At 43.2% G+C, this 24,074-nt stretch overlaps 1 protein-coding gene and 1 long non-coding RNA gene across 4 annotated transcripts in view; one reads left to right on the forward strand and one right to left on the reverse strand.

Annotated features, from left to right (window-relative positions):
* The window catches only part of LOC310703258, a 331,049-nt gene that overhangs the window by 34,302 nt on the left and 272,673 nt on the right, over positions 1-24,074 (reverse strand). The window lies entirely within an intron of this gene.
* Positions 1-24,074, forward strand: part of GPD2 (glycerol-3-phosphate dehydrogenase 2) — an 89,520-nt gene that overhangs the window by 32,192 nt on the left and 33,254 nt on the right. For all 3 annotated transcript variants that reach the window (XM_083494090.1, XM_083494091.1, XM_083494092.1), the window contains exons 5-6: positions 1,170-1,267; positions 2,175-2,338. In XM_083494090.1, the coding sequence (XP_083350216.1) occupies positions 1,170-1,267; positions 2,175-2,338 (262 nt within the window). The remainder of the gene's footprint in view (positions 1-1,169; positions 1,268-2,174; positions 2,339-24,074) is intronic.

Raw genomic sequence — 24,074 nt, forward strand, 5'->3', positions numbered from 1 at the left:
CAGAAGGTCAGTGGTTCGAATCCCCGCAATGGGGTGAGCTCCCGTTGCTCGGTCCCTGCTCCTGCCAACCCAGCAGTTCAAAAGCACGAAGTGCAAGTTAGATAAATAGGTACCGCTCCGGCGGGAAGGTAAAACGGCGTTTCCGTGTGCTGCTCTGGTTCGCCAGAAGTGGCTTAGTCATTCTGGCCACATGACCCAGAAGCTGTACACCGGCTCCCTTGGTCAGGGGTCCCTTTACCTTTACCTTATATCACCACACAGCGTATGATAATCGTTGATAGGTTTCCTTGTTGGGGTAGCTGGGAACACTTGGGTGACATATCTTGCTCTTTACACCCCAGAGAAAGATTTTCGTAATTTTGTCTCTGGTTTTCTAGATTTTGACAGATTGCAAGTTCAGAATGCAAAGAAGGGCTCTCCCTACAGTATAACATTGGTTTGCTGAATCATTGCTGTTTTATTTTTTATTTTTTTATTTCCCCCCACAATTTTTACACCAATATTCCGTGTCACATTTTTACTATTTAACTTAGATCATCAGACCTCCCTCCCTCCCTCCCTTCATGGGTTTCTACTTTAATAAGAATTGACTGCATATTTTTGTATTACCAACTCCTGATTATTCAAAAATAAAAGAAAAAGCATATAATAAACATTTCACATTATAAGCTCTTCACATTCCTGCCAGTAATTTTAAGTGTTTTCAGTGATCTTTTAGATAATATAAAAATTTATTTCAATCTTTTTCAAATACTTGATCTTCATGGTTTCTGATCTTTGCTGTCAATTTCGCTATCTCTGCATAATCGATCAGTTTCGTCTGCCATTCTTCTTTCGAAGGTAATTCTTGCTGAATCATTGCTGCTAATTTGCTCGCCTGCTTCGGTAATATCTCTCTGAATACATCTGCAAACTACTACATTGTGTTAAGGGAGCAAGCCCTTTTGGGACACAAACAACAGGGGGAATTAGCTTAAATGTTTGATTATATTGTTGTAGCCCATCCTGGATCCTTTTTTCCAGTTTGCTAGATCCTTACTTGTTTACGTTCCTAGAGAAAATGTAGTCTTTTGAGCCAAGGTGCTTGTGAGGGGATAGACAGAATTGCTGTGGAAGAATGCTCCCTGGCAACATAATCAAGAATGTATTCTGTGTTGTTATTTTTGTAGTACAGAATGGTGAAAGAAGCCCTGCATGAACGTGCCAACCTGCTTGAGATCGCACCTCATTTATCTTCTCCTCTGCCTATAATGCTTCCTGTTTACAAGTAAGTCACTTGATGTTTGCTCTGAATTTGCTTCATTTAGGGTGGTTGTTCAGTCTGGGTCACTGGGAATGAATTTTAACATGTTTCCCCCTTAATTGTGTTCTTCAGTTTGTGACAGGCTTGCATCCTTGATTGTGGAGGTAAAAATTTCACCATTGCAGTTGCGGATGTCTCACCTCTTGAGAATACAAATTCCAGAGGGAAGCTTTTTAAAAGGACCTTTGTCCAATTTTGCAGGACAGAGGGGCTGGAGATGTAACTGGGGACATCCTCTCAGTCAGAGGAAGGTGGAAGGGCCATTAACTCCGAGAGGGACATGAGAGGGGATTCTAAAACTCTGTTCCTGAATGTTCTTCTGGTGTTCTTCATGTCTTACTTTGGCTATTGCAAGGGGACCAAGTTTGGGGCTATGATGTGAGGCTGAAAGAATAGTTGCCTAAGGCCACCTAATAAGTGTGTGATTTATGTGAGAATTGGAGTGGATATCTTCTGGTTTGTAATTCACAGTCTTGATTTTTTTTTAAAACCATCCACCTTACAGAAGTTCAAGGTGGTTCAGAATAAGGACCATAAAATGTAGTAAAACAATCACAAAACCAAACAGAGCAGCAGCCCAAGAAATAAAATGTCTTGCAGTGTCCTCACACAGTGTTTTGTCCTTGTACCAACCCTCTAAGATACGTTAGGCTTCAGAATTGACCTGCAGAAGTTACACACTTCGCTTCATGGAAGCGGAGAGGCGAGAATGGGACTTCTCCCACACACATCAAACCCACTCTGGTTCTTTTGACTCTTCAGAAATATAGTTGTGGTTTGCAGTATCCTTTTTGAAAGACTTTGCAGTAGAAACCAGGCATGTGAAATGGTGCTCCTTGATTTATCTCCCTCCCTCTCTCTCTTCTCGTAGGTGGTGGCAGCTGCCGTACTACTGGGTGGGAATTAAACTCTATGACCTTGTAGCAGGAAGCCAGTGTCTGAAAAGCAGCTACATACTTAGCAAATCAAAAGCCCTGGAACTCTTTCCTATGTTGCGGAAGGACAAACTCGTAGGTGCCATTGTCTACTATGATGGTATGTTCTCTTAACTACCTAACAGCTTTTATTTATTTTTTTAAAAACTAAAACATTAGTCTGAAACAGAGACCGTTGCTTCTTCATTAATCGGTTTGCTTGCTTGATTCACTTGTGTGGAGCTGGTTCCTATGCAGCTACTCTCCAGCAGCATGCCTTCTTCTAGGCTGAGTCATGGGTGGTTGATGGCCCTTCATCATCCACTAGGAAGTGTGCCAAGGGATTGCACCAAATGGCTCTCCTAATGTATTTCATTTCTGCGATTCCAGGGCGTGTTCATATGTACATGTTCTTAACTCCTAGACAGATATACTGTATATGTTTATAACTGGCATCTGTGGATGATGGGGCCACCACAGATCTAACATTTCCTGTTAGAACTTTCCATATCTTCCAGCGTCAACTCAAATGCATTTAACTGCATTCAAGTGCATGCATATATGAACCAACCCTGTGATTCTAATGAAAAGAGGACAGTATATGTCACATATCTGCCTTCTGTAGAGTAAACTTGTGCTTTCTGAGTTTTGTGGCTCTCCAAGCCTGCTCCCCTGTAAGTGGACTTCTTTGTGTTTCCATCCACAAAGCCTCCGCATCTGCCATAGGTTTTGGAAAGATGTTTGTTCCCTATGCATTTGGACACTTCTTTACAATATTGTGATTGCATTTTGTATGATGGTGCCTGAGGTGAAGGGACAGGTTTCCATTTGTTTGGAAACATTTGGACACCATTTTGAGTCAATATGGCAGACCGAACCTTTCGAAACTGCAGTGATTTTAACCCCTGCACCAATTTTTAGGTGTGTCAGAATTCCTGAGCGACGCCACGTGTGAGGGCACCGGTAGTAAATGTGTGGCAGTTATGGTAGACGTGTCAGCCCAACAGTCAGGATCAAGGAGGTGCGGTTAGCCAGCCGCCAGTGAGTTTCTTGAGCAAAGAACTCTTCAGTAGCTTCTTTCACTAAACTTGGATGACTCTTCAAGAGCATCCCATCTGCATTTTTGGGCACAAAATGAAATGTTACATGCACATTGAATTGGAGTTGAACCTGCATACATTTTAATAAAGCGATGGGGGGAAGCAGCCTCTACCAAATGTGTTCAGAGATTACTAAAAGCCAAGAAATTCAGTTTGTGATGTTGGAATGCAACTATTTCCACAGCAGGGTGCCCACATAACTACTTTCTTATAGCTCTCTGCCATTCCTATGTACTAAAGGCCAGCCTCGACTGTGAATTTCTTGTCTTTGTAAGACCCACAAAATGCTTTTTGCTATCAGTTTTTCCTCACTGGGTGTTTTTATGGGAACTTCCCCACCCCCCGCCACACTGTTAGGGGCAAGAGTGTATAACCTTGCATTTTCTTTCTTTTAAAAAGCCCCTCATGTAGCCAGCAAGCCATCTTTGCGCTAGCAGGATGTCTCTCCGAATGTTCATGAATAAGATGCGCACACATTGAAGCACGAAGGCTGCCTGATGCTTCACTATGCAGCCAGATCCCACTCTCCACAAATCTGGTGCTGTATTGCCAGCCCCCTTTTGGGAAGCTTTGCAATGGCACATTAAATGTGGGATGAGCTGTGATTTGGCTGCGTAGCGAAACAGTCATACAATGGCTTCATTGTGGACTGAGCGGAAATGCAAATTGGGTCAATCTGTGCTTCTCCATCTGACTTGAGTAATCCCAAGCCTGCATCCTAAACTGTAGACTAGAGTTCTATAACAGATACTATCAATTTTCAGTGAGAAGCATTGAAGCATCAGTAATCTGAAATAAGCAGTGATGGTTCTTGGTTTGTTCTGTTTAAGAGTACCAACCTTTCCCTTGCTTCTCTCTTTCTTACCAGAAAGAACTTGAATTAAGAGCAGTCCCCTTTCCTTTCCCTTTGGGCACTTAAATTTTTCTCTTTCCCTATGGAAGAGTTAAGGAAATTGTGGGGGCTCACAGCATGAATTCGAAACTTGAACACTAATTTTCTCTTAACTAAAGTAGCCTGTGCCAAATCTCATTTTATAAACAAGGAGTCTGAAATGCTTATAAAAGTATGAGTCTCTTAAGCCTCAAGAACAGCATTGGCTGCTGTGTGCTTTTTGTTTGGGCAGTCAGAGATCTAGTAAGATTGTTGTCATGTCAATAATGAGCAAGCAAAATCCGTTTTGAGGCTAGATTTTTCATCAAATGGTTTGAAGCTCAGTTTGGTTGGTGAGTTGAAGTGATTTACAAGCAGAGCAGAGATCCAGTATTGCATCTCTCTGTGTTTTCATAGCAATTGTCTGCTATTACTTAACTATAGAAACTGGGAAGTTAATTTTTTTTCAGGATTTGATTGCTCGTTAAGAGCAAGATAACCTCTAATATTGGGCAGGGGACATTAGCTCAATGGTAATGAGAGATGCTTTGTCCACAGAAAGTCCCTTGGCATCTCTGGTTAAAAGAACCTTAAATAGTAGGCCTAGAAAATCCTGCTCTCTGTTTGGTTTTATAATACTTCTGTCTGACTTTTGGCCTGATTTTGTTTCCTGGATGGATGACTTGCACTGGGCATCTCCTGGACCACTCAGCATTTTATCAATATCATTAGGAGGTGGCTGTGGTCTTCTCTGATGGGATAAATAGACCAGACAGTGCCAAAAGACTTCTGTTCCATTTTCATGGTCACTACTAGCCTTTGTGGCACCTCAAAAGTCCAAATCATCCACCATGCTCTTTAATATCTACATAAAATTGCTAGAAGAAGTCATTCAGAGATTTGAACGGAAATGTTGTCAGTATGCAGGTGACACTCAATTCTTCCTCTTGTTCCAGCTGCTAGATACATAGAGACTGTGGAAACCCTGAACAGATGCCTGGTGGCAGTTTTGGGATAGATGAGGGCAAGCAGGCGGTTGCTCTTTCCCCTAAAAGCCCAGGTTTTGCAATTGGCTGGCTTGCCAGATGTGATCCTTTTTTAGAGAAAGCATGCACTGCCCACATCTTAGTAAGCCAGCATTTAGTAAGCCACAGTTCCAAATTTAGGAGGAGCCAGGATCAAAGTGCTGAAGCCAGGGGAGCAGGGGAGAGAAAGGAAGGAGTGCACTTGGTCCATGCGTGTTCTGGCCTTTGTAAACCATGCTTGGATTTTCTGAATTTCTGCCTTGTCTGCTGAACTGGTTGAATGCTGTAGATGCCCACGTTCCTATAAGCTACATGTGCAGCACAAGGCGGCTGATCATATGAATCTAGCCACCCCCACACTCACCCTGACCAGCAAAAAATAATGTCCAGATATTGATAGTTGTTACTCTCCTGCACAGTGTGTGGGAGCTTGGCTCTGGGATTTGTTGATCATCTAGGCCTGGACTGTTGCCTCAGGAGGGAATAACCTCCTGAATCTTGATTAGTGTGAACCAAGAATTAGCTGCTTATCAGTGGGGTAGCAGCAACTGGTAGGAATCGATGCCTTCCTGCTTTAATGCCCTTTTCTTTTGACCCTAGCTCTAACACCCTTGGTCTATCCCTGTTTCCTCTTTCTGTTTGTCTCAGCTCCCTGTTTATTGCATCCCTCTCTTCTGATCTACCTTTGGCTTTCAGTTGCCTTCTGTAAACCTGAACCATGAGTGTATTTCCCAAAGTTTACTACAGTGGTACCTCAGATTACATACGCTTCAGGTTACATACTCCGCTAACCCAGAAATAGTGCTTCAGGTTAAGAACTTTGCTTCAGGTTGAGAACAGAAATCGTGCTCCGGCAGCAGCAGGAGGCCCCATTAGCTAAAGTGCTGCTTCAGGTTAAGAACAGTTTCAGCTTAAGTTCGGACCTCCGCAACGAATTAAGTACTTAACCCGAGGTACCACTGTATTAACATTCAGAAGAGGGGTGGGGACTCTCTATCTTGCCTCTGGTACTGTCGCCGGCTACACCTCTCCAGTTTGGTTCTGTGCCCCTCCTTTTTTTGCATGGCTGCAATGTTTCTGCTGTAGACATTGGTTTCTTCATGAACTTTCGCCTCTGGCCTCACCCACCCACAGGGATCAAGCTTTGGGTGAGGAGTCAATCAAACAAATAGAAGAAATTTCTTCAGGTCCCTTCTCCTGGGCTGAAAATGCTAAGACCAAAATTGCAGGATTGCTCTGTGGGTGGCCAGCCATCCCTTCCCCCCACAGCCTGGCTTGTGAACATAGGAAGCGGGACACACAAATTGTTTGTGATGCGTGCAAATTGCCACAGCCGTGGGTTGAGTGTGGTGTGCTAAGTGATTCAGCAAACTTATTGGCTCTATGCCCAGGCGGAAACAAAATAAAAGAAATAAAAGAAACCACTTTTTACTAAAAACACACACCACTTTGGATTTTAGCTAACCTGGAAGGTTTTGCTGAAGATAAAAGAAGATTATTTTAAATAAAAAATAAAGGTCATGCCAACTTGACTCTGTTTGCCCATTGTTTATGCTGGGACAGCGGAAGGCCATTGTGCTGGCACCCTTCTAACCTGGTAGCTGCGTTTAGCATGCCCCAGCCACGTTATCATGATTTGGTACTGAGAACTAGGCACTTGCTCAAATAAAATGTGGAATTTTAGAAAGTGCCAATGAAGTAGCAGCTCTTGCCTTTGTAAAAAAAAAAGTGTTTGGTAACCATCTTTCTTGGAGGGTTGCTTTGAGAGTGAAGTTAGGAGTGGGCCAAGGCCCTGACTGCTTCCCACACCCTTATATTACCTGGTGTCATAGAATTGTACAGATGGAAGGAACCCTAAGGATCATCTAGTCCAGTGGTTCTCAACCTGTGGGTCCCCAGATATTGTTGGACTACAACTCCCATCATCCCTGAGCTCTGGCCTTGCTAGCTAGGGGTGATGGGAGTTGTAGTCCAACAACATCTGGGGACCCACAGGTTGAGAAAGGCTGATCTAGTCCAATACAGCAGACCCATACGGGGTTCGAACTTGCAACCTTGGCACTATCAGCATCATGCTGTACCCAAGTGAGCTATCCAAGCTGATTTCTGATACTGTTGCCGCAGATCACACTCCACAGTCTCTCTTGCCCCTTGATGGCCAACTAGGGAATCTGCAAGGGGCTAGATTTGACCCAGAGGCCTTCAGTTTCTGATTACCTGAGTGTGGACCCTTCCAGTCTTTATATGATGATGGGACACCTTTGTGCCTCCTCTGTACTCTCTTCCATCTGTTCCAGCTTCTTAGACGTTATAAGACATAAGTTATAATTTGTGTTGTTAGTAGCATCTACTGGCTGCAAAGAGAAGTGCCTCGCAGCAGCTATTGTCCCCTTCTTTTACACTGGGTAGATTCAAGCCACGAAAGGGTTTATTCTCCCCCCCCCCGCCCCCGGCCAGATCATTTGCTCAAACACTTTTATGCCTGCCTTTAAAAAACGAACTTAAATGCAAAATTGGGTACCAGATCTCCATTCCTTCCTCTCCCCCTCTTAATTCCCTAATTATTTATCAAACCAGTGACCTGCCAAGTATTTCATTTTCTACCATATATTCTCGCTTTGTAGGCTGTTGTTGCTCTAGCCTTCTTTAATTGCATTTTAAATTTGTTTATACAGGCAACAACAACAACAAAAAAAGCTACATTATAAATGTTGGATGTACCAGCAGCAGCAAATCGCAGACTTTACCAGGGGCTATTCTTGGTCTGTAGAAGCATCAGGAAACCTAAGCATATGTTGGATGTTAGCCTGGGTGTACACAATGTGTCCTATTTATTCAAGGTTTCCTTTGAAGCTGCAACTTGCAAGTTTGTTTCTTAGGGGTACATGTCAGACTTCATTTAGCATTTGTTGGTATTCAGATACTGCTGAATAGCAAAAAGGCAACATTTTGGGGGAGGAATGTGGCTGCTATCTGAGCAGTGATCTGTCAGTTTCATTTATGTAGCTCAAGGAAAATTAGTAAAGAGGCACTATGGAAAAACCAACACTGAGATTTCTAGAGAAATTTCTAAGCGGTTTCTTTTTTGAAGCAGAGAGAATTTGATTTCAGTGTTTTGAAGCTGTAATGTGGGATGCTAGGGAAACAATGTGCAACTTGGTTATTAGAAATAAAAATTACCTCTTAAAAAATAAATCCTAAGCGTTCACACAAAGCATTTGCTGATTTAAATGGCAAGGGTTTTGTATGCTTCTATTAAAAGACTCCCTTTAAAGATTCTAGCTGAAGCATAGGCATGGTTGAAGACATTAATTTTAGACAATATTTATATAACATCTTTTAAAATCTTGGGAACATTTTGTAAACAGTTCTAATTTGCTATACTAAGGCTGCATTCCTGTACACACTTACCAGGGTGTAAGTACTAAAGAAACCAATGGGGCTTGCTTCTGAGTAGGCACACATACAAACTCTTATATGTGCCTTTTAAGAAATAAGTTCCATTGGGTTAATTCAATGGTGTTTGTGTGCCAGCGGAACAGACTTCTACTTGGGGGGGGGGGACTGCAGGGGGAGGAGAGGAAGAGAAAACACTGTTGCATGAGAGGATGCCCATTCTGATCACACACGGACACCATTTTATTTCAGCCAGTGCAACTTATTATTATTAATCCATGAATCACTTCCCATGAGGCATCCCAAAATGATTTACAATTTAATATAAAATAAATAAAAACAGTTCAAACTCCTTTAGTAAGCTCTGCCCCGCACATTCTTAAAGAAATAAGAATTAGAAGAAGCATATATTTGAGACTTAAGGGGTTTAAGACATACTAACAAGTGCGAAACATTTGCCTATATCTGTTTAGAATAGGAGAAAGTTTCTTAATTATTGTCGGGGGGGGGGTGAGTGGTCATGTCACTTTTGAAAAGTGAGACTCTCGCTCATTGTAAACCCTACAAGATTTTTTTGATTTTTTTTAATGTAGGGGGACAAAAGCACCAAAAAATCAATGGGAAAAACCTGAAGAACATTCATTAAGCTGTCAGCAGTGGAATAAGTACTTTCCCCCTTCTAGCCTCCTATGGTTGTCTTTCCAGCGTGCGCTGAATTATGAAAAGTTACAGGTTTATAATTTTACTTTTGACTAATTTATAATTTCGAGGCTATCAAGGTATATAATTGGGGGCGCACAGCTCAGTAGAGAACTTGCGCAGTTCTAAAACTTCATACGCTTAATTTCCAGCGTTTTTCTCATTTGGAAACGAAAACAGTGTGACAAGCTGCCATTGAAAAGGTTCCTTGAAGCACGCTCCTCACAATGGAAATATGACAACCTCTTTGGCGGTGCAAATCCACGGGTAGCAAGAAGCAGCAAACCAAGGGAACTGTTATGGGTAGTTAAAGGCAGTGCTGAGACTCGGAATTATTTTGAATAATTCCTATAAACTGGAACTCTTTAGGGGGAAACCTGCACTTACCTGCAGTGAGGATGGCTGTAGATGTGGAGAGCTGATTTCCTGTTTGTGGCGGAATATATGGGAAATGAATCATTTACCGTTGGATTGTGGCATCTTTATTTTTAATTGAAGGGCTCTTACTACTGTGGTTTAGTGTAAATAGTATGTGGAAGAAGGAAGTCTAAAATTTCAAGTATCCTGATGAATTACGACTGATATTCTGCTTTGGTGCACAGTGTTATGAGATACCTGTTCTTTGCAGTTGTTGTTTCCAGTACCTTTTTGTGGCATTTCATCCCTCAGAAGAAGAATGAAGATCAGTTTAATTTAATTTAATAAAATGAACTTGATGCCCCTCAATCACGAATGCCCTCATAAACACCGTGTAGTCTCCCTTCCGTGTTTGAACTACCTCTCTTTCTCTCTCATCCTCTCCTTGCCCCCCAAAGTCACAGAGGGCAGCCACACATATAAACATACCTACTGGACTCCTTGTTTTTATTCCTAACAAAAGGCCGGCTCTACATTCCGTAGCACCGCGGTTGCTGGAGGCGCCGTTCCCAAAAGCATGCAGATGATAACTGCATCTCCTGCTGTACCTGTAACAATTTAATTGTATAAGTCAGCCCAGTCAAGCATCCCCAGCACATGACTGGGAGACATGAAATTCATTGTCATTATTGTCCCTGTCATTTTGGATCATTATATCCTGCTGTAGAATTTTCCTCACTTCAGTGCTTTTTTTTTTCCTCCAGGAACCGGGGATTATGGCTGAGGTTGGGGTGGGGGCAGGACTGTGAACTACATTTACCTCAGGGGAGCCACAGATTAAATTGGCTTTGCTCTCTGACTTGCTGGATTCATCTATTTGTATGCTGTGAGTTTACGGTTGGAAATTTACGAGTACCTGAGTGAATTTCCATGGTCCTGGCTTTATTTGGTTTATGCATTATTATTATTATTATTATTATTATTATTATTATTATTATTATTTTATTATTTTGGTGGAGAACTCAACAGTAAATGCTTGCTCTCTTCTGAAGAATCAAAATGTGGGTTGGCTCTTCTTAACCCATTTTATCCTTAAAAGATCCTACGTTATTCTATAGGAAAGTGACATTATTTGCACGTTACACCACAAATACATCTGTATTCCCCAGCTTGTCATGGCTTTTCAGAGGCAAGATTCCATTGAAGCATGTAATTTAGATGTGTGTGTTTTATGCGAACTTAATGGTAGGCCATTAGTTAATATGTATCTTGTTCCATAATGTAGGCATGGTGGTGTCATGGATACTGCTAAGAAAAGAAAAATGCTACTGTGGGAGGCAGATTTTTTTTCTTTTTGGTGCATGAAACTTTGAAAGACTCCTAGCTATTTCCCAAATTAAAAAAACAACAAATTGAATAAAAGCCAGCTAGGTGACTTTGTTTTCTTTCTTCATTGTGGTACAGGGATAAAATTTGATTGGGGTAGGGTAGGGTTGAAATATTGCCTCAAGGCCCCCCAACCCAAATGCCCCTCTGATTTGATTTATTATATTTCTAGGCCATTTTCATTCAAAAGACCCTCAAAGCAGCTTACAAACAATAAATGGCAATAATCTGATGGAATATAATGGAACATCACAAACACAGTGTAAATCAGGCACCCCCAAACTTGGCCCTCCAGCTGTTTTGGGACTACAACTCCTATCATCCCTAGCTAACAGGGCCAGTGGTCAGGGATGATGGGAATTGTAGTCCCAAAACAGCTGGAGGGCCGAGTTTGGGGATGCCTGGCGTAAATTATATAGAATAATTAACAAATCACCAGTGAAACAATTACCAATCTATAAAACACTGTTAAGCAAGCAAGAAATAAAAAAAATAAGCTAAAACATCAGGATTGGTGCAAAAGTCATATGATTTAGCAAATCAATACAGCATTTAGAATCTATAAAACAATATTAGCAATATTAAGAAAATAGCAGCCGAAAAATAAACTCAGCACTGTTAAGTTCATACACACACTCTCCACACCCCATGACTCATAATCTTTCACTCTGTTCAGCTCATGAAGACCCATATACCCATGGCAGCAACTCCTTTCTGAAGGTTCCTCGGGCTGGAGGGTGGAGCAAGGTGGGTGGAAAAAGGCACTGCCCTACTGGCCAACCCAGTGCCTCTCTTCCCTCTCTGCCTCCGCCATGTGCCTGGCCAAGTGACTACAATCATCTTTGCCCCGATGAGCAGAGTTGGGGTGGTAGTTGTATCTGTAAGAGGCAGGACTTCCCATTGGTGGTAGAAACTGCTGCCTGCAACAGCTGCCTTTAAAGAGCCAGGTCTGGGTTCTGGAAGTGAGAAATTGACATTATTTGACTGCATCTTTGGGGCTGCTGCTGTTCATTTTGCTGTTAACCACCTAGCACGACAGGCACACACCAATAACCTCCTTTGTACTTATCCAGAGCCTCCATTGGTTTGTAGCTCCCTCACATGCATATGTAGGTTTTTAAAGCTGTTGGTTGTCCATATGCTTTTTCTGTGAACTGCAAATAACACCGGTGTATGCACGGCCATCACACTGCCGCGTTATGTATGGAATTGTCCTCAGTTTTTGGCGCTGCCATGGCTGCTTCTATTTAAGTTGAGGTATAAATATTTCTACCACACTTAAGCGCTTTCAGTCTCTGCTGGCTAAATTCAATTACAGTGGACCCTCTGGATACAAATTAAATTCGGTCTGGGTGTCCGTCCGCAACCCGAAAAGTCCGTAGGCAGAAGTGCCGCTTCTGCGCATGCACACAGTGCAATTGAGTGCTTCTGCGCACGTGCGCGGCACGCAGAGCGCTTCTGCACATGCACAAAGCTTCTGTGCAAGTGAACGTGGTGAAACCCAGAAGTATACACTTCCAGGTTTGTCGCGTTCATAACCTGAAAGTTATGTATCCAGAGCGGTACCTAACTAGAGGGTCCACTGTATTGTTTTGTCATTTCAGATATGTGCTATTTTCTTTGGAAGTAGATCTTCTATAATTGTAATAAATACATACTCTGCTTAAGGTGTTTCCCCCCTTCTTTTTGTTGTTTCCTCTTCCTGCAGCGAACAAGGATTCCTCATTATTTATTTAGAAACTACCACATGTCTCCAGTGAGTGATGAAGTCACTCTGCTTCATGAAGAGTAATTCTGCATCTTCCATATATCTCTGACATATTACCTCCTGTCTCTTTTTATACCCTTAGATCATAATTCTGGTTTTAGTTGGTTTAGATAAGGTCACGTAAGAGGAAGTAATTTCCTTGATGTCCTATGAAGTGGGCAATAGTTCATAAAACTATTGACTGGGCTCCACTTGAGCAATTGTGATATGAGACGAGATACGAAAAATAGCTATTGACCAATTCCAATGGAAAGAAAATGCTTGCGCCTGTGTGTGTTTGCGTTTGCGTTGTGTGTGTGATGCAAACATAAAAATGCAACTTTTGTCCTCACTGATGCTTCTCACAGAGAATTAGAAAGCTGTGATTTGGTATGCATGTAGGCTGACAGGCTGGTTGTTTGAAAAGTCTGCAAATGGGACATTTTAAATGGAGTGGAGTCTTTACATGGCCAACAACACAGTCCAAGCCGAGTTTCCTATGGACTCAACAGGGTTGTGAGAGTTTGCATTGGAGAGAGCTGGGGAAGGTTTTGCAGCAGCCACAAATTCATGTCCGCTCTAGACAAGCAGTTGGGTTGGAGAGGATAGGACGTCTCTCCTCACAGTCTTCCAAAATCTCCGAGTTGCATCAGAATAGAATTTTAATGGCAGCTGGGATTGTACCTCTAGTTGCAGAATTAAAGCTGCGTTGTCCCTTTTCGTCTATACCAGCCTTTGTCCGCCTGATGCCCTCTGGATGCACTGACCTGCAGCTCCCATCAGTCCCAGCCAGAATGGCCAGGTTGGCAAAGACTGGTCTGCATGTGTGCATATGTGCGCGCGCACAAACACACAAAATTTATATAAAGATTTCTATACACACAAGATGTGTTAATTATCCCTTGTTTAATAATGTGCACTGACATCGCCACATTTGTCCAACATTGTAGCATGGCCACAGAAAGGCTGTCAAGACATTTTTCATTGTGACATTTTAGCGTGCCTTCCCTAAACTGGCACTGACAACATTTTGCTTTCATTTTAACACTATGCGTTTACTTACCCTGACACTGCAATAAGATGCCTTTGACAAGTTGAAGGCTGATACAAAGGAAGTGGGGTAACAACATAATTAAAAGCCAACACCACCAAGTAAATCCTAATTCTGATCTGCCCCTCGCAACTCGCCCCCCTCCCCATGAAGAGAAATTCATTATCTGGGAAGGCCTCTGGCATTGCACTTCTAAGTGCCTGAGCAGTGATTCACACCTGGTGTCATGCTAGTCATTCCTCTCTGACTAGATACCACTAGAATATCATTATTTTTACCTTTGATACAAACGAAGATAATACCTTTTTCATTGGATCAGTTTCCAGTTATTAAAGCTTTCAAAGTACATTGAATTCCCCATCAACAAACCAATATCCCGTGCATCCGTAGAATACATTTAAAGCCCTCTTAAAATTGTGGCTCTGTGAAAAGTCTCCTAACAACCCTCAGCTCCCTTTACAATTTACAGTTTGATCAGTAAGAGCATGAGGTTCTTGATTTCAGGGTCGTGGGTTCGAAACCCACGGTAGGCAAAAATAATCCTGGATTGTAGGGGATTGGACTAGATTGCCCTCGTCATCCCTTCCAACACTACAGTTCTATGATTCTATTATTATTTGAGGGAAACCATGACTGTGAACGTGCATAGGAGTGCTTTTAAATGTGCGGTGTGGATCTGACCTTTGTTTTGTATAAAGCTCTTTTCATTTTACCATAGAACTTGCCAAACTTCTCCAGTAGCATGCTGGTTTTTGTTTTTGTATTTTGGGGGGCATGTTCACATTTTGTCCCTCTTTTTGCATGGAAGTCCACAGCTGAGGTTCCCAAATCTTGTGATGCTACTAGGCTAAAGCAGAAGCAGGAGGATCGCCTGAGGTCTCCCTATTAGGCTAACAGGCGGAGACATAATTGACAAGCCAGTGACAGAAGATTAGAGAAGTAAAATGGTCCTGAGCTGTCTGTAGAACCACATCTGCTGAGTGGCTAGCAAAAAGGCGATGCTCCTCTTGACAGAGTCAAGACATGCATTCTTTCCTACATTTATGAGAGATTGAAAAGGAACTAGTAACAGCCAATGCTCCTTTTGCGAGACCAGTCTCTGGTGACTCTAAGGAAACTGGGACATTACAGAGTCTTAGAGGAGGGCGGAAAGGCTCCGTGGGTGTGTGAATGTTGGGTTTCTTTGGTTTAGAACCAAAGGGGGTGTGGAGCTGGGTTAGACATTTGTGAATTATATACAGAAGAACATGAGCCGTGATAGAAAGTGTTGCCTTCGTTAGTCAACGGAATGCTGATCTCAAGAATTCCCATTTACACTGTTTGGTCCCTTCTGCCTTACTAAGCTATAAAAAAGCTATACTGAACTAGGACTCTGGGTTGCTGGGCATTTTATCTTTTTAATAGGTTCACTATGCACTTTATTCTGATGAATATGTACCCTGTAGATCTATCTATCTATCTATCTATCTATCTATCTAGATACAGATAGGCTGCTTCTGCCTTCAGCTGCTCCAGTGTAAATCTGCAGTGAGATTTACATCATAATCGCAGATAAAATTCAATGCGGAATCACACCAAGATTGTCCTGATGATCCTGAGTGAAAACTTATGTGAATTGCAGCCTGGTCAATACACAGCGAAGGCTAAAAATGGAGCTGGTTGGGAAGGAAGGTTGAAAAAGTAGCTGCAGTTACGTTGGCCACAATTATTAAGAGGTCCCGTCCCCCCCGCAACCCTGTACTACTCGGCTCACAACATTTTGCTGAGTCCTCCTGGAGAGGCTTTCGGGGGGGGGGGGGAGCGGTTCCTGGAGGCTTCAGTGGGGAGGATGAGGAAAGAAAGGTTCATTGTGCAGTATTGCATTCTGCATGTGCAGTGCTGGATAGCACACAAAGTTATTTAAAGAGACAGTATTTTAAATTTTAAAAATCGAAATGGGTATTTCCACCCCCTTTAAAAAGTATTCTTTTTCCTCTGTCCTGTTTTATGTAATTTCTCCCCCACAGATGGCTTTTGTTTGTATTGCCCAGTCACTTGCAAGCTTTTGTTCCGAATGGTTTTGGCTTGTTCAGATCTCTTTGGGACAAATTAAGCCTTCTGTGCTGCGATTTTTTGATCTAAAAAAATCTGTCCGATCTGTCCTGAGAGGTGACAGAGCTAAAAGAAGAAGAAAAAAAGGAGAGGTGAGGAGGGAGGACATAGACAAGAGCAGCAGCTAGCAGAGGGTAGAGTGTTAAGTGGACATGTGTTCAGGGCAAGTGCTGTGCTTTTACAATTCCTGCTACTTTGCCTACAGGTTAGCGGCTGTAGGCTTGAAGACAGCTGACTCAGCTCTTTACTATGAAAGAACACTGAATTATTTTGACAGCCCTGTTCTTTTATTTGTATATCTTCTTTCAGACCTGATGGCAATTTTAAAAAAAGACATTCTGAATCTAAGAGTTATTACTGAAAGCAAAACAAAAACAAAATTGTCTGCAACCACAAAACATTTATCTTAGTCTTACCTACAATCCCATTGGTACACTAAAACTATATCTATCTTTCCATCTATTCTATCTATCTATCTATCTATCTATCTATCTATCTATCTATTCTATCTATCTATTCTATCTCTCTATCTTTCTGTATTTTTAAAAAACAGACTCCTGTTTCTCTTCTCAACTTGTCGTCTCCCATAATATTTTGGTGCCAATTAGTACTAATGGACCATTTGCTTTATTTTCTTGGTTGCATGGTCTGTATCTCCTTTCCGAATAGCCCAGCGGGGAACTCAGGAGATACAGAAGCACCATTTTATTGTATTATGTTATTTATTTAATATTTATATGTGCTTCTTGTTAACAAAGCTTGCCTCCAAGCAGTGTACAAGGATAAAATTTAAAATACATTAAAAGAAATTAAGTACAAAAAACCCCAACAGAATCACAGATGCCAAAGACAATTGGTCAGTGCTGATAGTTGGGGAAAGTCTGAGCAAACAGGGTGAGTTTTCAGTAAGAGCGGAAATCACCCAATAACCCATTCCACCCAAATTGCAGAAAAGGAGGGCATTTCAGAGGGTAGGAGCTGCTAAGGAGAAGGCTAACTTTTGTCCCGCTACCAAATGGGCAGGTTGCAGCACTATCAGCAAGGTCTCTTGAGGATCTCTGTGATCTGCTGAGTCTCTATAGGGAAGGTAGTCTTTCAGGAAACCAAGTTGATCAGATTATACGTTAACAACAGCACCTCTAAGGGAATGGCTAGTGAAGTGTCTTCAATTAGTCGACATGAATGAATTGATTCATGCATTTGTTTTTATAGGAGGAACGGTGTGTTTTATAAGTCAACATTTGTTAAGAGGCGCACCTATTTTGTGAATTATTGTAATGCAAATTTTCAAAAAAAGGTGGATTTGAAATTTTAAAAATTATGTAAATTATGGGGTTTTTGTTTTTTATTTAATCCAGCCTCAAAAGAAGCAGAGGGCTTTGTAGCTAATAGTTCCTTCAGCACAGGTGTGATATGTGTGCTGTCACCAGTCTGCTCAGTATCCTGGCTGCCCAATTGTGCAGTTTCTGAACCAACCTTAAGGGTTGTCCTACGGAGGGAGCACATTATAGCCAAGCATTGAATATTAAGGGGAACTGTGGGCAGGGTGATGCCACAGCTCCCCTCTCTTGTTTCCTCTGAGGAGAACTTGAATTTGTAGCCACATATTTTGAATCTACATAATTTGGATCTACATACTGAGGCTGCAACCTTATGCATGCTTACCTACAGTGAGTTCTACTTCCAAGTAAACAGCAGGACCAACTGTGTAAGCCCTGTGCTTTTTAAACTTCCCTCAGGGAATCCTTTCCACAGCGAACCACATCTGTCAGGTCTAGGGCAGGCCCAACACTCTGAGGTTGCAGATCATCTATTTCAAGAACAATTAAATAGGGCTGTCAGTCAGGTATACATGGCAAATATCTAAACCCTTTTGCTGTCCTCTCTAACTGGCCATCCTATCTGTATCCCTGGACGTGTTAGCATTATTATGTAGCCTAAAAACATAAGCACAACAAATGCTTATAGTGCTGCTTTTATTTATTTATTTTTCACTTCCTGTATTTGTAGGCTTCCTTTGAGGGTTGTCCCTTGTAAGAGTTCTCAACACTTTAGGAAAAATAGCAGTGATTGATGACATTGCAAGCCATAAAATAATTAAAGGAACGGCTGAAGCCTCATTAATACATCTGAAAATCACCACGGCAGCAGATAAAAACAGTATTTACAGACCTAAAACAAGTGTAAAAGCAGGCAACAACAACAAAACCCCCACAAAAAAGACTAGTGACTGGAAATCACCAGCATAAATCTCCCATTAGAAGCAGTACAGAATAATAAGCAAAGCCTTCAGTGCCTGTTTAAAAGTAAACATTGATGCGCCATACATACCGACCTAGGAAGGGAATTCCATAGGCATGGGGCCACCACTGAAAATGCTCTGTCTCTTGGGCCCATGTATCTGTCAGTTATTGGTATCAAAACCACATTCAGTATCTTGGGTGCCTGTTTTAGGCTTGTACTGCTTTGGCCTATAATGTTAAGATACATATATGTGTGCTGGCTTCATACCTTGAGGAAAATCTCTTGTCTTCTGTGATAGCATCTTTTGCCCTTCCTGTACTGAAATGGCCTCATCAACAGAGAGAAGCATTGGCTATTATAATACTTGGGCACTCATCATTCTTCATGTGTGGGGACTTGGGGCAGTGTATCACATCACCTCAGCATAGGGGTGGGGAACTGGATCTGAGCCAGTGTGCAGGATCCTTATCTTCTCCACCCCTGCAGGCCAAGTTTGACAGGTAGGTGGGGCCCACTTCTGCCATCCTGGTTTAACATTAATCTAGCTGATAGTGCTTTCAAAGTCTCGCGCATAGCACTTTGCTATCTCCAATGCTGGAGCTTGCAAAGCGCTGTTGACAGAGCCTGCAAACCCCAACTGCTTCTTTATCTGCCTTGCACCTGGCACCATATGTGATGTTGCGTGTAGGACCGGCGGGCCTGGCCTGGCCAAAAGGCCTCAGGAGCCAAATGGGGAGGCCTGGCAGGACTGTTTAGGGCTGGAGGTTCCCCACCACTGCCTCAATGCATAAAACCTGTGTTCTAAGCTTGTATCTTTTTCTTTTTTTAAAAAAGTTTTTATTGTTAAAGTAATTCAGCATTAATACACACATATTTCGAATATACAAACATACAAACATACATTTCATACAATCCTTGAAAATGTTCAAACATACCTATACTCAATCCCACAGATAATTCCTTTTCCCATCACCATCCACCACCCCTCACCCCACCTTTGTGTTAGACTTCCAATCTACTCAATTGCAATTTCTTTCCACTTCTATTACTTTCTTTCACACACGTTTAACCTAATTTCATGCTTGTTTTTCTATTACACATTGTTATCCATCTTATTTAGTATTCCAGTATTTAAAACGGAACTTGTTTATTCTAATAGGAGTTCTGATTTTTCAATATGGTTTTGCAAGTATCCTTTAAACACCTTCCAGTCCCTGCCTATCTTCTCTTTAGAGATCCTTCCAATTTCTCCCATTGTTTTGGATATATTGTAGTACTCCAGTAATTTGGCAAGCCACTCTATTTTTGTCGGTATAATACCACTTTTCCAATTTTTCGCAATCAATAGCCTTGTGGCTACTGTTGCATATAAATATAATGACTTGTCTTCTTCCTTTAGATTTCCTGGTACTATTCCCAATAGAAAACCTTCTGGTGTTTTCCTAAATGAATATCTGAACATTTTTTTCATTTCGTTATATATTGTTTCCCAAAATTGTTTGATGTTTAAACAATTCCACCATATATGTATCTAAGCTTGTATCGGAAGAAGTGCGCACATGGCTGGTGGGGATTTAATGCCTTGTTATGATTGCCTTGGGATTTGCGGCTTAACTGTTTCCAAGCAGAATTCTCCCTGTCTCCCAGCAGAAACCCTTCCATGCTCCCCCCCCCTTCTATTTCCTTTCAACTGACTTGTCTGTCCAGAGGAGGAAACCGGTCTTTCCGCCTTCTGTCTGTCAATCATCCATGAACAGAGGCAGTGCTCCTAAGAGGAAAAGCTTCTGCAGAACCAGCTAGGTTTTTTCTGGCCAGCCAGACCTCTAGAGCAGTGTTTCCCAACCACTGTTCCGCGGCACACTAGTGTGCCGCGAGATGTGGCCTGGTGTGCCGCGGGAAAAATTAAAAAATTTGAAAGGTTTTTTTTTTAAGTCAAATTTTCGATTGGGGCGCCGTCACTAGATGACCCCTGGGGTTCCCTCCCTCCCGCTCTGCGCCTCCCTCCTCCTCCTCCTCCTCCTCCTACGGGGAGGCCCTTCCTGGCTCTCGGCCAAGGCTTGGCGGCTGCCACTCACTCGCTCGCCCACCCGTCCCTCCATCCCTGCACCCGGCCTCTCCCCCTCCGTCCCCGGCGCGGGGGCTGCCAGGATCCGTAGTCCCCTCGCCCTTGGGCTCCGCGCCCGCGCAGGGTGCGCAAACTACGTTTCCCAGCGTGGCCTGGCGGGCCGGGCGTTTTGTTTGAAGCGCTCTTCTCCCGGCCATGGAATGAGCGCGGCGGCGGCGGCCGGGCGGGCAGGGGCTCTTCCGCGCAGACCCCGCGCAGCCTGCCTGCACCCCCGCGGAGATCGGGCGGCAGGATGGAGCCCGGGGATCCCTGCGGAGGCGGAGCGGCGGAGGCGGCGGCTGCCCCCCAGGTAGGGCTGCGTCGGGGGGTTTTTATTTTTGCAATGCTGCATCCGCGCCGGAGGGGACGCATCGGACCGCGGGGAGACCCCTTGGCGGGCGTGCAAGGCAATGCCTGCGTGCAGGCGTTGCATGGAGTGCAGTGCAATGCAATGGCAACGTGGCGCCCTGCATGCATGCATGCAACTTCCACCGGCGCTCCGGACTTGGCAGGTGAGGGGGGTCCCCAGTGGGCGGCAGAGAGAACCGGGAGGGCGAAGGGGAGCCGGGGGGAGCAGCGCTGCTCCCCGAGCCGAGCCCGGGGGGAAACTTCGGCGTCGTTGCGCCGGGTGTTGGAAGCGGAGGCTGGCGGGGGCCCCTCACCTGCAAAACCTGGTTGCCTCTCATATATTTCGTGCATTGCATTCATCGCCCGCTTTCTCCTCCAAGGAGCTCCCGCAACAACAGCCCTGCGAGGTGGGTCAGGCGAGTGGCCCAAGGGAGCACCCAGGGATTGTCCTGGCCAGGTGGGGTGATTTGAACCCTGCTCTCTGCCCGGTCTTCGTCCTCATTTAGCCCCCACATGTGCATGACTGTGCATGACTGAGGTTTTCCCCCCTCGTCTTGGCTATGGTGTGAGTCTGTGCTGTTAATTAATGGGGTTCTGCCTTCGGAGAAGATGAGCCAGCCCTCAAGGAGGTGATTATGTAATTTGCTAGCAATTCATGTCCCTCCCGGCGTGACGCTGCGCGCTGACGTCACGGGGCTGTAATGGTGGTGTGCCTCGAGATTTTTTTCATGAAACAAGTGTGCCTTTGCCCAAAAAAGGTTGGGAAACACTGCTCTAGAGGACACCAGTGAGAGGGGAAAGTAAACCACAAATGTTGCTGAAAGCAGTTTTGCAGCTGTTGCCCCCAGAATAGATACTCCCGCAGATTTGCCACCAGTAATGAATTTTCAGCTGCTACTTGGCCACTTCTGTAGTGGACACCATTCAGAGGAGAAAGGAATAACACCATGGGATGGGTGTTTTAAGCCATTGGCTACACTCAGAAGCCTTGCAAATTGCTGCAGGAGACAGACTGTGAGCAACTTTATGGGATGGGTTTTTCTAGGGCCAAGGTGAAACTGTAAAGCTCCCTTGTTATTTTTGTTATTGGGTGTTGTTTAAGTAATCATCTTATATTTATAGTCATGAAATGTTGCAATTTCTGGCAAGTTATTGTGCTGTTTTGCTATGTTATTAGGTAATTATTTTTGTACCGTTTGGTTTCAAAGTGTGTTGTTTTCTCTGTAGTAAGCCGCTGTTGCGGAATACAAATAAAATGAATGGATGGATTATTAACTCCTTCAGTTATTTGACGCCAGAACTTCCTTGAATTTTGGCGTGTGAGAGGGATTCTTGGAGGAATAATGTAGGGTCAAACTGGAGTTTGAAGAACATCTGTAAGACTTAGGGCCTAGTTTTACCGGTCTCCTGGTTCTATTCGGTGTGACCAGCAAAGATTACAGCATCCTTAAGGGATGGATCCACACAATTCATGTTTTCCCTGTGTGCCCTTCCATGGCGAGACATGGATCTGGGTCATTGTCTTTATGCATTCTGCTATGGTATGGCTATGCCAAAATCACCCTTGATTTTCGTAGCACTGCTGAATTTGGGATGGTTGGTAACTTTTGTTACAATAACTTTTGTTTTAATAAATCTCGCTGAGCTTGGCAGTTTTGAAGAAAAGTCTTCTTATGGCAGGAGAGGAGAGCAGGGTTCCTTGTTTGTAACCACAGTGATCCAAATGCCACAACAATCCGAGCCAAAGACTAGTTATGAAACGCAAAGGGGATCCAAGCCATGGGGTGAGGTGGGGAACCCCTTTGATTTATCCCTTTCCCAGTTGCATCTGCTGTCTCTTTTGAGAAACTTTGCTGCCCTTTTACCTAAACAGAACCATAGTAAGAAACCCACAAGACTCTTTATTCCCTGAGCATGTCTTGCTATTTTTAAAAGCAGTATTTCCAGTAAGTGGGTTACAGGTCCTTGTTAAATAGCATTTCACCAGTGAGAATATAACTGTAGTAGTTGCTGTAATTTACCTTTGCTGAAATGTCCTCCACCTGTTTTGGAAATCCTTCTGTATGTTAGAAGGCTTGTTTGTAGTTGTGTGTATATTTTGACTTTGAAACAACTAAAGAGCAGCTCTTCATACAGATTTCTAATTGTTCAAAGCAGGCACCCCCACACTTGGCCCTCCAGATGTTTTGGGACTACAACTCCCATCACCCCTAGCTAACAGAACCAGTGGTCAGGGATGATGGGAATTGTAGTCCCAAAACATCTGGAGGGCCGAGTTTGAGGATGCCTGGTTCAGAGGCTACACATCCAAAGGGAGAATTTTAGCCCCTTTAAAAAATAAAACAAAACTTGCATGCTACCAATCTGCTTCTGGATACTTTCTGCGTAACTTCATCCTATTCCATTAATTTATCATGTGGCCTATTAGCTCTCTTTCTTAGTGTTGGAGAGGTTGCCATTTTTATTTAATTTATTGATCGTTTCTGATCTTAATCTGACTGTCTCCAGGCAGCTGAAGGTACAAGCAATTTTTTTATATATATTCATGTAATGGAAAAATATCAACATAAAATCAGAACCTTCTGTTTTTTTAAACAAAAGCTATTGTTCCCAGCTCCCTTGATTTTTTTGTATGCTTTGGGGTTTTGTTCTCCCTAGGCCCTATTTAGCTTGCTTAAGCTTCCCTCGGCGGACTTCTTCCACATTGGAATGAGAAGTTTTGAAGCCGCGTAAGAGTTCTGGGAGCCATTGATCCTCCTTCTACGTTTTTGCCCTTTTGGTTTTCGAAACGGATTGCTCGCATAGCGGCTGGGTGTTGCTCTGGCAGAATCGGAAGGGGCCGAACTTTACATAAATCATTTATACTGAACGCTTGGTATGCTGGCAACATAAATCAACAGCAGTATCCATTACCATTCATTCACCCCCCCCCCCCGTTTTTTTATCAGTATTATCTTGATAGAACTGATCCCAACTCGTGGGCATGCTGAACTCTGCCGCCGGAACTCCAGCCCTTTGTAATTAATTATTCTGGGCACACAGAGCTTGGCCCTTGCTACGCAGAATAATTGCTCCCAGCCAACATCCAGGGTTTTAACTTCAGTGGCAATAATAAATAGAAAGTCTCAGGTGATGCCACTATTTTAAAGTAATTAATCATTTCCATTCTTCTTGCTCTCCCCTCTCTCCCCCCTCCCTTCCCCCTGCCAATGCTCTCTCTTCCATGTTGATTTCCCCCCCCCCTCTCCTCCTCAACTAGGAAGATTCTGTAATAAATCTTTAATGATATATATGTTAAGAGTGATCTGTTAACTAAACCTCCTTGGGTTCTTTTTTCTTTGTGTGTGTTCAACAAGATTTTAGTGTGTGTGTGTGTGTGTGTGTGTGTGTGTGTGTGTGTATCCCCAACCTTGTGAATGCTATTAGTTGTGAACTTAA

Source organism: Podarcis liolepis (assembly GCF_965112155.1).
Source record: "Podarcis liolepis genome assembly, chromosome: 1".
NCBI classification, from domain to species: Eukaryota; Metazoa; Chordata; class Lepidosauria; order Squamata; family Lacertidae; genus Podarcis; species Podarcis liolepis.